The sequence below is a fragment of the Dreissena polymorpha genome, chromosome 8 (assembly GCF_020536995.1).
Source record: "Dreissena polymorpha isolate Duluth1 chromosome 8, UMN_Dpol_1.0, whole genome shotgun sequence".
NCBI classification, from domain to species: domain Eukaryota; kingdom Metazoa; phylum Mollusca; class Bivalvia; order Myida; family Dreissenidae; genus Dreissena; species Dreissena polymorpha.
The window spans coordinates 101866848-101881074 of record NC_068362.1 but is presented as its reverse complement, the minus strand read 5'-3'; the positions used below and the strand labels follow the sequence as shown (position 1 = coordinate 101881074).

Genomic DNA, 14227 nt, shown 5'->3' with positions numbered 1-14227 from the left:
TGTGTGTGTGTGTGTGTGTGTGTGTGTGTGTGTGTGTGTGTGTGTGTGTGTGTGTGTGTGTGTGTGTGTGTGTGTGTGTGTGTGTGTGTGTGTGTGTGTGTGTGTGTGTGTGTGTGTGTGTGTGTGTGTGTGTGTGTGTGTGTGTGCATGCGCTGAATCAAACAAGCGAAGCGTAATTCACTCAAAATATGTAGCATGACATCAGCGAAGTAGTCAGTTCGTTTTGAAACCCTTTTTATTTTTAAACCTATTTATTTTAGCTCGATTGCATAGAAAGTAATTCCTACTTATTTGAAATGCTCTCGAGTCCGTTTCCTGGGCCTAGAACCAGTACTTGGTGTCTATATTTGAGATCGAAAGAACGCTCCCACAGCGGGGATCGAACCCGTGACCTTTGAAACCCTTGAACACCCATTGCAATATTAAATTGTTCTTAATCTAACAGATTAAATGGGAAGACCAGCAAATTTCTCATCTAAAATATGACTGTTGTCTTGTGCATCCTATTGCCGTTTGTATGTATCTTTATCTTTTTATCCAAGTCGATTTTGAAATTATTCCATACGGTTTTTATAATTAATTAGCCATAATAATGTCAGCTATCTATGCATATCAATATAACAACACATACAATCAATACTTATCATCCAGACAAGTGATATTTAATATCCACTGCACATACACAAATATCGACAAATGTACACAAGGCACAGTCATGTGATTCGTACTACACACTGCTAAACGATGATATCTTATTTTCAATATAACAATTAAGAACAACTTAAGCTTAGATCATTCCGCTGCACTGAAACCATATCATTGTACATCGCTACAGGTTAGTTCAAACTTCTCCATAGTTGACACTGGCACATTTATATTGAATATACTATTAGGAAATAGAGTGATTTGTCTCAAACAGCATTACGTTTAGTAGAGATCATCGATTTATAAAAACACGCCCTTCAAGTTCATGAAGACTTTTTAACTCTGAACCAATATCGGATTGTTGGCACTTGGTTTGTCTGTTTCTCGCGTTGAGGTATTGTTGTTTGTGTTTGGTTTGTTCGCATCCGTTGTGAGCTTTGTATTGGTGACATTCACAATTCATGTAGGCTATTTATAGCGGTGCAACGTTCTGTCAAAATTATATTGCTGATGCCGATTTTGATGTCATTTCTTTGTGAAAGTATTAACATGATTGTGTACATGTATATCCAGCATATCTGGTTTATTTCCATCCTCCCACATATTAATTGTTTTGCTTTTCTGAATATATGACAATTGGACACATTGGTATGAATTAAATGCATATACAACGACCACTAACCGAATCTAGATTTCAATTCCATGATAAAAAGCACACCATTAAACTTCATTTGTGATGCACAATCGTTGGTGCGAGCAATATGCATGTTTGAAGGTCTAAAATACTGAGAACTTTCATAGTTTAAATAATTACAATTCTAAACGATTACTACATGCTTACAATGACCAGGTGTGTCATGGTATACAATGCGGTCTTGAATATACAGTTAAAGCTTTATGTAGCCATTATTCAAAAGATCATCATATTTATATGAGTAAATGCAATTATATAACCATCCGCTTTAAAGAGAGTTGCAATGCGCCGTTCATTGTCCAAGGGTGCAAATTGTAATCACCACTGCAAAGGCTATGGAACACTGATACTGCAAAAGCGTATCAACATTTACTTGTGTATAGCACAAACTCATGCAAATGGTACCATTAAATCAAGAAATATTGGCTTTCTATTTACTTTGTTATTCTAACGTACGCTCTATCCACCTTATCGGAAAACTGTCGAAATGCTGCCTACTAAAAGTGTCGCAATAGGTTAGGTCGCAGTACACCAATATTTTGCACATCGTGGTAGTTGATGTAACCTAAGTCAATAACGATGTCGCACAAATGTTACATTTTTAAACCGTTCTAAATTTCAAAATGAAAAATTCCGCAATAGTAGTGTGTTGAAATATCGTCGTGTTTTAAAGGTTCCATGCAAAGGATAACGTCCGTAGGCTGCTATATAGGTAAATTTAATGTGTTTTTTATAAAGTTTATTCATCGCTTTCCTTAATTTGTAACGAAGGACACATGCTTTGTAATGCGCACGGAATCACTGCGCAGAACTGAGATTGTGTTAATGAAGGGGTGCATATGGACTCCCAGAGCCACGATAGCACTAATTATAAAATACCCTTGCAATACGTTTATATGGACAAGTAGCTGATGTGCATTTTTACTTCCTTTCGTAAGCAATCGTAGAATTTAACTTTATCTCACTATACGATCTTATGTTGTTATTCAAAACAGTAACAATGCAACATGTATGTTATCGTTACAGATGTTCGATGTTTTACAGAAATGTTTGAAATAAATCACGTCTTGCATAAATGGGTCTTAAACTTTAACGCAGTCTTGTCAGGAGCTACGCTGTCTTCTTTAAAGTCCAGCACGGTGTCGTTGTCCCATTAGCGAGCACAGTATTTCCGGACCAGACTACGCGCACGCTGGTCGCTTATAGCATAATACATATTTTTGAATAATGTGGCGCATTTTATTTTGTCTTCGCACGGTTACCTCCAGCATATGTCGCTATGTTGTATTGTGAGACTGGCCGTTCATCACATCTTTACAACGAAATAATAGTGGGACTAAACGAAAAAGGCATTTTTTTCGTAAAAAAAAACACTATTATTCACAATCTAAATTATTTTATTTCCGTAATCTGCAACGTTTCAGTGATTAAAATTCTAAAACTTTAAAGTTATCATAATTCCGGGTTGAAATAAAGTATGTGACCCCTCGGTTATTGAACAGAAATTTATTCACTCAACTTTTTTAACTTTTTAACCAAGTTTGGTGAAGATCGAATAAAAACTACTTGAAATAGAGAGCGTACAACATGCTGAATGTTTAAAACGCACTTAGTTACCCCGTGACCTAGTTTTTGACCCGGCAAGGCCCATATTCGAACTTGGCCTGGACATCATGTAGATACAACTTCTGACCAAGTTTGGTGAAGATCGGATGAAAACTACTTGAATTGAATGTTCCTCACACCGAACCCTTATATTATTTGTAACTTACGATGTAGTCGAACATTTGTCAAACACTACAAAATTATGACGGCCGTTTAATATCTTAAGATGTGCGGGGAATGGACTCATTTAATCATGTCTTTCCCCTTAACAGCTGGAAACGGCTTTCCTATTTGTGCAAGGGTATTTTAAAATGTCTAGGTCTTGAAAAAAAATATGTTGTTTTTAAATTCACTGTTTGGTGATATCATTTATATGGCCTGTGTTTTTGTAATTCTGTATACACGAAGATTGACTACGTCCCTGTCACTAACCTACAATCCTGACAAAAATAAGACACGAGTGTCAGGGACTAGGATTACGTGGGGGTGAACCTTCTTTTTTATCCTGGAATAAACATGGACTTAACAGCGACAAAAATCATGAACAATTTTTGTTGATATTTTAGCTAAAAATGATATACAGTAGACTCTCTGTAAACCGGACGGTCTCGGGACCGGCCTGATCGTCCGGTTTTCAGAGAGTTCCGGTTTACCAAGAGTTGCATATTGCCGAAATATACATGGTATGCATTGTGTACAGGATCACATAAAAATAAAACAAACCATATACATTTACATGTACCATGTGATAACTGTACGCAGGTACTGATGATGTAAATTGCATTCTTAAAAATGTGGTTTTAATCGATTAAAAGCAAAAAAAAATCCATACCGACTTGTTTTGATTAATTTCAAAGTGAGCGTGGTGCTTTATACATGTACGTACGTGGCATTTGTCATATAGGCGAGTGACAAAACACATAAGATTGTTGTAGATACACGATTTATTATGCAATACATACATGTACCACATTTCATAAAACATACACACAAGCAAAACACAGCGTCATAATTATTTTTTAAGATATTCAAATTAGTAAATGGCTATGAATGAATTTGCATACAGATGGATGGATATTTAACAGTCATATTTCTAACAGTTTATCTGACAAACAAACCAACAACCATTTCAGCGTTAAAAACATGGCTATAAGATCTTTTAAAATACCCGAGAAGATCACAAGAAAGTGATCGTCGCAACGGCATGCATTAATTTTTTAATTAAATTGTTTATCATAGGCGATAATAAATAATTAATAAAACGATCGAGTCAATCACTTTTTGGTGTTACCGCACGTCTATTATAGACATTCACAGTTTGTTTTACATTATTTAATCGGACTCCCATAGCGCGGTAACGACTTGACACCTTTATGGTATGTTTAATCCGATTATCGATAATTGCGCGAGCAAAATGTGTGAAACCGCACTCGCTGTGCTGACTAGGTATTGTTATTTTCACGCCTCGGGCATCTTGAGAATTTAGACCGTCCGGTATACTCAATGTATTTCACGTTGAAAATGACCAATTTTGCGGAGATACCCGTCCGGTTTCCGGTTTTCAGAGAGTCCGGTTTATTCAACATTTTTTTAAACAAAGAAAAAAAAGGAGAAAATACGGGACTGGCCCGACCGTCCGAAATCGGGAGAGTTCCGGTATTTAGAGAGTCCGTTATTGGCAGAGTCTACTGTATGTTTTCTCGATGAATCATTGTGTAACGTTAACAGTAACATTGAGCTTAATGGTTACATTTCACATCATTTTTACATAAAATTTCAACATCGAAATGCTAGGCGTAGTAGTGGTGGTGTTATACTTTACTATAGAGAATGTTTAAAAGATGGTATAGAGATTGTAAAAAATCACTTTGACTCTATTTTTTGGGATCATGTATTTTTTAACATAGAAAAAGATGTATATTTGTGTGGTGCTTATATTTGGGGCGATGACTCGCCCGTTTATAATACTTTTAATGTTGATATGTTTACGATAAATGTGGATCAGTGTATTTATGTGGTGATTTTAATAGAAGAGTTGGGCAAAAATTTGATTTTATCATCCATGACAAGTTTAACTGTATTGTTGACGATGTTGATTATAGCCCCGACTCTAGTACTAGACGGGCCTCATTGGACCATACAGTTTACAGTCACGGTGTTAAATTATTAGATTTGTGTAAAGCGTCTGGTTTGCGTATTGTGAATGGGCGGCTAGCTAATACAAACCACCATACGTTTTTATCACATAACGGTTGTTCTGTAATTGACTATTTACTGACATATGATCACGATATGTCACAATTGAACAGTTTTTATATTGATAGTTTCAATGAATGGAGCGATCATGCATTATTGCGCTTTACATTGTGTTGTTATAATGTTACTACTACTATACTTGACCACGAAGAGATTAAATTTAAGTGGGATGTCAATTTACGGGTGCATTTTTGCTCTGGTATTTATGATATATTCGTAAAAAGAAAAACGCAAGTTACAAAAAGAAAATGAATGTGATTGAGGATCTTCGAAGAAAAAAACCGAGAGATTTTTGGATACACTTTAGAACAAAAACTATAAATAAATCTGGAAATATACCTTTAGATGCTTTTCGCGACTTTTTTAAAAATTTAGGCGGAAATCATTTTAATTGTGAAAATGATGAATCTAAGATTTTTTAATGAACATAACAATTTTGATTTGCCAAATAACGCTTATCCGAAGCTAGAAAGACCTATCTCTGTCGAATAAATTGTTTAAGCCGTTAAACTACTCAAGCGGAACAAAGCCCATGGACTTGATAATTTGTTGAATGAATACTTTATAGAATCTATTGACATTTTAGCTTTGCCTTTGAGTGATATGTTTAATTACTTTTTTTATTGTTCCATTACACAAAAAGGGCTCTGAGTGAGATGTAAACAACTACAGAGGTATTACACTTTATTACACAGCTGTCTTTCTAAACTGTTTACCTCAGTTATAAATAATAGAGTTGAAAATGTCTGCAATGAATATAACATTATTTCGGACGCCCAATTCGGATTTCGAAAAGGACGTTCAACTGCAGATGCAATATTTATACTTCAGTAATTAGTTCAGAACTATATGTTTGAAAATAAACGTCGGTATGCTATTTTGCCGATATGTTGAAATGTTTTGATTCTATTTATAGAAACGGTCCTTGGTTGAAAATATATAAATCGGGAATTCAGGGTAAAGTTTTACGAGTTGTTAGAGATATGTATAACACTGTTAAATCATGTGTCAAGTCATTTTCTTCATTTTCTGATTATTTCTCATACTCAGTAGGCTTGCCTCAAGGGGAGGTAATGTCCCCTTTGCTATTTTCTCTCTTTGTTGAGGACTTGGAACTTTACATCCAAGATGATATTAATGCAGGCATAAATTTAGATGATGTTATGATTGTATTACTTTTGTTTGCTGACGACATGGCTATTATAGGTAAAAATCCAACAGAAATTCAGAGCCATTTAGACCATTTGTACACTTACTGCAATAATTGGGGATTGCAGGTTAACATAAATAAGACCAAAATTATGGGTTTTCGTAAGCGAGGTGGATTACTGACCTCAAAGAAGTGGACCTACAATAGTCAGCCAATAGAAGTTGTTAGTGATTTTAACTATTTAGGAGTTGTTCTAAATTATACTGGTAGTTTTAATCTTAATCAAGACTATTTAGTTGGTAAAGGGCTAAAGGCCATGAATGTTTTACTTTGTAAATGTCAGGACTATGCTTTGAAGCCTAGCACTCTTTGTCAATTGTTTGATGCCTTTGTTGGCTCTATCATCAATTATGGAGCAGAAGTTTGGGGATATACTAAGTCAAAAGAAATAGAAAGGTTGCATCTTAAATTCTTAAAACGTCTATTAAAAGTTAGACTTAATACATGTAATAATATGGTGTATGGCGAACTTGGGAGATATCCGCTTTACATACAGAGATATGTACGTATTCTGAAATATAGGTTTAAGCTGCGGTCAAGTGACAGCATCATTTTAAAATATGTATACAACGAAGCCGTTAGATATTGTGAAAAGGGTTGCACACATTGGGTATATAATGTTAAAAAGATGTTAAATGATTATGGTTTTTCAGATGTATTCGAAAATGTGCATGCTTTTGATATGAAATCTTTTTTGTTTGTATTTAAATGTAGAATTGTTGTCTCTTTTAAACTTAAATGATGCAATGCTGTGAACGATAGCTCTATGCTGAATATGTATAGGCAGTTTAAAGCATCTGTAGTATATGAACCATATCTAAATATTTTACCTAAATCATTAAGAGCATATGTTAGTAGATTACGTTTATCTGTACACCCTTTGAGAATTCAAACGGGTAGATACGCTAGAAATGTAGAGGAAATATCTGTAAGATACTGAATGGTCTGTGTTTAAAATGACATTGAGGATGAATATCATTTTGTTTGTGTATGCCCTATGTATAATGATTTTAGAAAAAAAAATACATCAAAACAACTATTATATCAAACCATCTGTTTATAAATATTTGAATATTTTAAAAACGGTGGATACAATGGAACTAATTTATCTGTCACTGTTTGTCTAAATCGCGCTTTCTATATGATCAAGACTGATAAATGATATGTCTATATATATTTATCTCCTGTATACATATAATGTGTGTAATATACTACCGACTGCATTTGTAACATTCTTTCTTTTTTTAAAACACGAGTTTCGCTTTCTGTGTTTGTTTTGTTTGTTTTTTATCTAACATATTTTTTTCTGCTTATTAATTTTTTGTATAAAATCACGTGACAATATATATGTGCGATTGTATATATATATATATATATATATATATATATATATATATATATATATATATATATATATATATATATATATATATATATATATATAGACGATGTACTTTGTATAAGTCTCGAATAAAAAATCTGTCTGTCTGTCTGTCATTATTTTCAAATTATGCAGACCCCGTATTCAGCATTAAACAAAATAAATGGTTAAATAAACAATAAATCATAGTTTGAAAACATTATTGGTTGCGATCGTGTTTTGTTTTATTAAACAGTTATTATATAACGAATAATTGCATATAGATAAGCATCACATACGCTGGAATAAGTATAACACGTATTTGACACTTGCAATAAAATTCGTAATCGTGTACATACGTATAAACAATAGATCGTCCATGTGCACCCGCCAGCATTCGTCATCTTTATTTTCATAGATAATACGTATGTAAAATTATGGAATAATTGTCTTATAACATAAACACATTTTTTATATTCAACATGCGTGCATATATTTGCTTTATTTTAGATAATTGCTTGTGTATATCACACGAATGCCATAAATAATGGTACAGGTTGCTGATTAATATTTATTTAGTATTGACAACAAGGAAATCATGTTAAGTACGTATCGTTCCCAAATGGAATCCATTTTATCTGTACTTCAAGGAGTTTACCCGCCCACGTTATTCCCTTGCCATCCCACGGTATTCCCTGACCCACCAACGGCATTCTTTTGCTCACCAACGTCATTTCCCTTCCCGCCCACGGCATTACTTTGCCCGCCAACGATATTCTCATTCCCGTCCACATCATTCCTTTGCTCGCCAACGTTATTACCTTCCCCAACGTATTTTTCTTGGTCGCCGACGACATTATTCCCCTTCCAGCTCCCTTAAATTATAATATACAACTTATTCACACAAGTAAATTCAATAGTATGTATAACGTCTATAAACATAGCTTAAGAACTGAGACAACAAAGTACTGTGAGTGAAGTAATCATACACTACCAACTTGTTTAAATGGACACATTTAACATTAAATAATTTTATGGTTTCTGTAATATTACTGGAATTAAACATAAGAGTAAATGCATTAATTAAAGGTAAACACAACATTATACTTACACTTTTCTGGCAAATAGGTGCCTACAAAAATACACGGTTTAGCTTAATATGGGATTACTAAGGCTCCATGTGGACATACATTATTTTGTTTGGCAATATTAAGAATAATGATACAATCACCATGAAAACTAATTCATGCAATCAATTAAAACATGGGTATTTTAAAACACTTATAATCGATAGTATGACAAAGCCCGAGATATAAGTAATTGTAAGTAGTTAGCCGACCTAATGTTTTATCCTATGCACACATATATCAAAAGCAATAAGGGTTGTTTGAAATTTGAATAAAGGGTGCAATACACAGTTCATCGAAGTTATCTATTTTTTGCAAACACAATTGTTTGGCGCGTGGCCATATCACTAAAACACTATCAATTTGCCATTCAACAACATTTGTTATCACTTTGAAGAAACCCATCTGATATAATATATATGAACAAGGTAGGTATCTTTTGACGCAGGAAACTCATCTACATCAACATTTTCAACCCATTAAGTGCCTAAATGACGGTCCATTTTCATAAGCTATGTACCATATTGATGGTAAAGGTTGACGCGTGTCGAAAGAATGATCGCGCTCTCGTCCGACCTAACGTTAAGTTGGAGTTAAGCAAGAGTACAACACTCGAATTAATCCAGCTTCCGAACATACTGCTTATAAGTACAACATCATTCGACATCAAACATCAGTTGTTTACCTAGAATGTGTCATATTTCGACACTTTCTCCGTAACGATACAACCACTCATAGATATATTTAAGATTACAAGCTAATATAGTAAACATGTCAATACCTGGGTTGCACTGCGGACAGCATTCGCCTTGAGGTGTGTATTGTCCATAATTGCAATAGATCGGACGGCAATACACAGCGTCACAAGGATTATACGGGGGGTTTGTCGGATATGATTGTTTTGGAGGATATGCCGGATATGATTGTTTTGGAGGATATGTCGGATATGATTGTTTTGGAGGATATGCCGGATATGATTGCTGTGGAGGATATGCCGGATATGATGGTTGAGGATAACGAGGAGGCTGTGGTGGTTGTTGTGGCTGCTGTGGTTGTTGTGGTTGGTTTGGTTTCGGTGGCCAGCTGTTGTACTGATTTATCGGTGGTTTAACTGGCCGATACGAGTTCCAGTTCCCGTATGGATTCCACTGACTCATCGCTGCGCCGCAACATGACGCAAGGAAAACAAGTAGCGCTGAGAACATCGTATTACCTACATTGACAAGTAGAAAACAAGTTAAGTATTGACCTTGTGATCTGCTTACGGCATTAGGATTTATAACCAACCAGTCTTAGCATAATATTTTAAAACCAGTCAACGAGCACCTTATAGATCTTTATTGAATAAATTTTGTTCATCGCCCAATAAATCGAAAACATATATCGCTTATTTTAATTGTTAACATAGTTAGATCCATTTTTTCACTGCCTTCAAAAACTCTTCGCAGGGTGTACATTGCCACAGTGGAAATAATGACTGCTAAACAAGATTGTTTTCAATGGCATTGCATGTTTTAATACTAATTATAATCACTATATGGTATATATGCTTTTACTTCTTTATTTTTTTTTCATTTTTTTTCATATAACACTGTAACTGAAACAAGGACAGACAATGTCGGACGATGCTTACTATAAATTCCTGAAATTGACACTTTTTTAAGGACTGAACCAACTTTAAAAAAACTTCTTGATGTGGCTTTTAACTTGTGTGTTGCAAGCTGAATCGTAAGTCCGACGCTTTTATTTTAAAACAAACGATGTTCTGAAAGTCCGCTTAAATATTCATTACCAATAATGAATGTGAGTTTTTTATCTTATAATCGTACACTTATACCGAAGCGTACACAGTCCATATAGACTTGGGCTGCGGATGTGGTGGGATATATTTAGTGAGTGAATTAACCCCTAAAGACGAGCTTTTGTTGACGTCGCTGTATGGATCTATTTAGTTGGACTATTTTAACCTATGGGTGTTGATGATATGAACGTCCTTTGACGATATATTAATTACTTGAAATGGACAAATATTTGACTGTTTACAAAATGATTGTTTTTCTAAATTCATTTTTATGAACTTTTGATTAAAAAATCAAATATTACTCGTTCTGCATGTTGATATCTATAAAATATCTTAAAGATATATGTTGATACGTATTTCGGTAAGACCGTTAAAGAAAAGATTATAAACGTATATATCTTCACTATCGTCACAATGTTTATAAATGTTGGATACTATTGGATAGTCATAGAATGGTCAGGTTCCATGAAAAATATTAAGCAATTATCTTGTTTATATAAATAATGAAAACATATATCATCCGGTTCCGCCTACGAAACTGGCTATTGCTTTGAAACAATAGCCACGTGATTGTTTCAAATATTACTGCGTACATTTATTATTATTTCGATTAGAGTTAAACACGTAATCCAACTTATCTCGATGACGTGTACTTGATATATCAGACCTAATGTTTTATTTCAGGCGAGGCACCGGTTCCCGCGGGCGTCTGTGTATCGCATATTACAGCCACTACTTCAACCATTAAAGATGATTTCCGAAAATAGTATTTATGCTCTAATGTTGGTTATACAAATAGCATAACTCCGGTAGTAATTGAAAGAAGGATAAGTCCAAACACTACTCAAATGTTATATTGATAATTTAAAGAACAGAATATTTGCAATTGCTTCGTAATACGGAAATCAGCGTATCGCACGCGAGATATTATAAACACTTACTTTAACAGTCGTAAAAATAACTCGTGTACTGTTCTCCGAAATCGTTGGAATAAAAAGTATACGTAATTGTTTTACTTCAACTGTTTTAGATTTGTAAATATCCTTTGTTAAATGTGTAACATGAGCACGAGCACAAAATGAGTCGCTTGAACACTTTTCGTTAGAAAAAAACGTATTTAAAAAAAGCCATCCCCAACGACTTCAGGTCAAAGGTGAAAACAATAAGAATCACGTCATTTGTATCATCCTTAAATAAAATTTTATATCGCCTATTGGATCCGACGTTTTATCGTTTCGTACCTTATTCCATACACGAGATCAGAAAAAAACAGCGACTTTCATGAACGAGTTGATTAAAATGTGGTTTGAAGTCTTTAACGGTTGTCTTTTATACACGATCTTTGCAACGAAATATCACACCTTTTAAAAACAACAGTATCGTAAACATATTTCAGATTATAATGTTTGTAATGATATGGTTTTACTTTACAACGCTGTGATGATGTACTGGGAAAAAACTTTTCGATAGTATTGCCTAGCTAAATCGTGCATACGATTTTGTGTTTTTGTTCAATATATTACATCAATCTTGTTTAAAGAAACAAACTTAAACATCGATTGCATTTTCATTACTTGCCCATAGTACTAATCATTATATTAGAACTTTTAGACATATGAAAAATATAAAATTAGTTGCAAAAAAAATAACAAAATATAGTGTTAAAACGAACTTTCAAACCTGTCTTTGTAAATGTGTTCACATTATTTTCTAATATTAAGTAGGACATATTTTAATGAGTTACAACTATGATACAGAATGATATCTTAAACATTTCACACTAGCTGATACTATCATTATATAATAAATATCCTTTATGAAGAGGTAAACCGGTCAAAATAAAGACTTACCCTTGTCGTTTCTCGGAGGATTCTGAGAATCGGGTAATGAAGTTGAAATGCAGCGTTGTATGTGCCTTAAGTATGATTGAATTTACCCTATAAATCTAAATCGTATATGTCCAATCGACTTCCACCTAGTCAATTTTACAGCTTAGTGAGCAACATGCGATGTAATTAGCATAGTTTGCAGCTTACGTGTAATGAAGTATATACAGATTATCTCAATATTTGGTAGCATAAGGCATAACATATGAGTAAGTATTTCATAAAGCATGTCGGTTTTCAAGAATTGGCACTTAACGCTTACATGGAACGCCCACGATTGTTTGTTTTATATTTGCATTGCTGGCGAACGCAAATCACATACAATAATTAGTTAAAAAAAAAATAAACAGTTATGTTAATAAATAAGTATACGTGTATTTGGTAACTTTCATGATTGAAACGCATTTCAAACGTGCTTATTATTTTTATGTTGAACGCTTTTTAAGAATAATGACATTTTAACCCATCATCTATGCAATCATTGAATTTAAATGACAGACGCCAGTTAATGTTAACGTTTAACCGTGAAAATAATTCCAAATATTAAAACTAACCGAAACAATAGAACTGGCCCCTACAACGGCATAAAAATGCATCAGTCGTTGTAAATTTTGGCTTTCCCAAAGCAATATATAACAGCGAGAATTATCGATACTTTCAATTGTTTGACCGGGACTATTTTTATATTTATATGGTTTCCCCATTGTTACCCTCGATGTTACCAATGTCGATTACTCTGCATTGAATGTTTATAAAAACATACAGATACGCCTTCATTGAAAATGCTTGTTATAACATTTCGGAGCGTCCATCGGGAAATTATATTTTCCGGAAGAGAAAAATACAAAACCAATCATTGTAAGCATAACATAAAAATAAAATGTGTTGGATTTGGTAGAAACGATTTTAATTGACTCGTGATCATAGAACAAATATATTTTCAGTCGTTACTGCGGCACTCATTTTCGACGATCACTCGTGAATTAAAATCGATATTCCAACAAATCTAATAAATATCATTTATGAATTATATAACTCCATGTAAATTTGCCGTTAATCTCATCGTTACATCAGATAATTTATTTCACGGGTAAGTATTTACTGTATGATTACATATGTACATGTAATAACTAGTCTTCTTAACATTTCTCTTCTACCAAAACAGTTAAATCAAGCTATAGTGACACTGACAGTTAGGATGTTGGCATTTGTATTCCACATGAATTACACTACATGCAATGTTTGCTTAATCCCATCCGGAACTTTTCTTTTTCCTGTAGCAGCGGTATATACATTATACTAATAGAACCACACATAACAGTAACTGTAGACCAAGTCTACATACCACCGCATAACGTGAGTGTTAAGCTCTTAAACGTGTTATTTCACATAAAAGAAACCGATAGTATACACTCCATATAAAAGCTTACGCTAATACTTACCTTTGCAAGTTTCAGTATATAAAATATAAAATATATGTTTTTGCAGAAACGTTTTTACTTTGTAACAGTTCTTCCTGCCTCTGTAGTTGTTGCGATCGGACACTTTTGCAAATAAAACCGAGTTTTTTTAATTAAAGTAAAACGGAGCCACACGATGATGGAATATTGAACACATGCTTAAAACATACATATATTGCTTGA

At 33.8% G+C, this 14227-nt stretch overlaps 1 protein-coding gene across 1 annotated transcript; it reads right to left on the bottom strand.

Annotated features, from left to right (window-relative positions):
* Positions 1 to 8148: 8148 nt before the first annotated feature.
* LOC127842949 (calcium-binding protein P-like) lies at positions 8149 to 12609 on the bottom strand. The gene is made up of 4 exons (XM_052372749.1): positions 12549 to 12609; positions 9679 to 10110; positions 8882 to 8902; positions 8149 to 8645 (listed from the first exon to the last, which is right to left on the bottom strand). Exons 2-4 carry the CDS (start codon positions 10100 to 10102, stop codon positions 8425 to 8427), a joined length of 666 nt encoding a protein of 221 aa, XP_052228709.1. The 5' UTR covers positions 10103 to 10110; positions 12549 to 12609; the 3' UTR covers positions 8149 to 8424.
* Between the last annotated feature and the right edge of the window lie 1618 nt (positions 12610 to 14227).

What these genes read in the sequence shown, in the direction of transcription:
- LOC127842949 (XM_052372749.1), bottom strand. Translation starts at nt 10,102, where the DNA reads ATGTTCTCAGCGCTACTTGTTTTCCTTGCGTCATGTTGCGGCGCAGCG. An exon ending in CTGTCCGCAGTGCAACCCAG is followed by an intron (nt 8,903 to 9,678) that starts GTATTGACATGT and finishes GTATTTTTGTAG; the next exon opens with GCACCTATTTGCCAGAAAAG. An exon ending in CACCTATTTGCCAGAAAAGT is followed by an intron (nt 8,646 to 8,881) that starts GTAAGTATAATG and finishes TTATAATTTAAG; the next exon opens with GGAGCTGGAAGGGGAATAAT.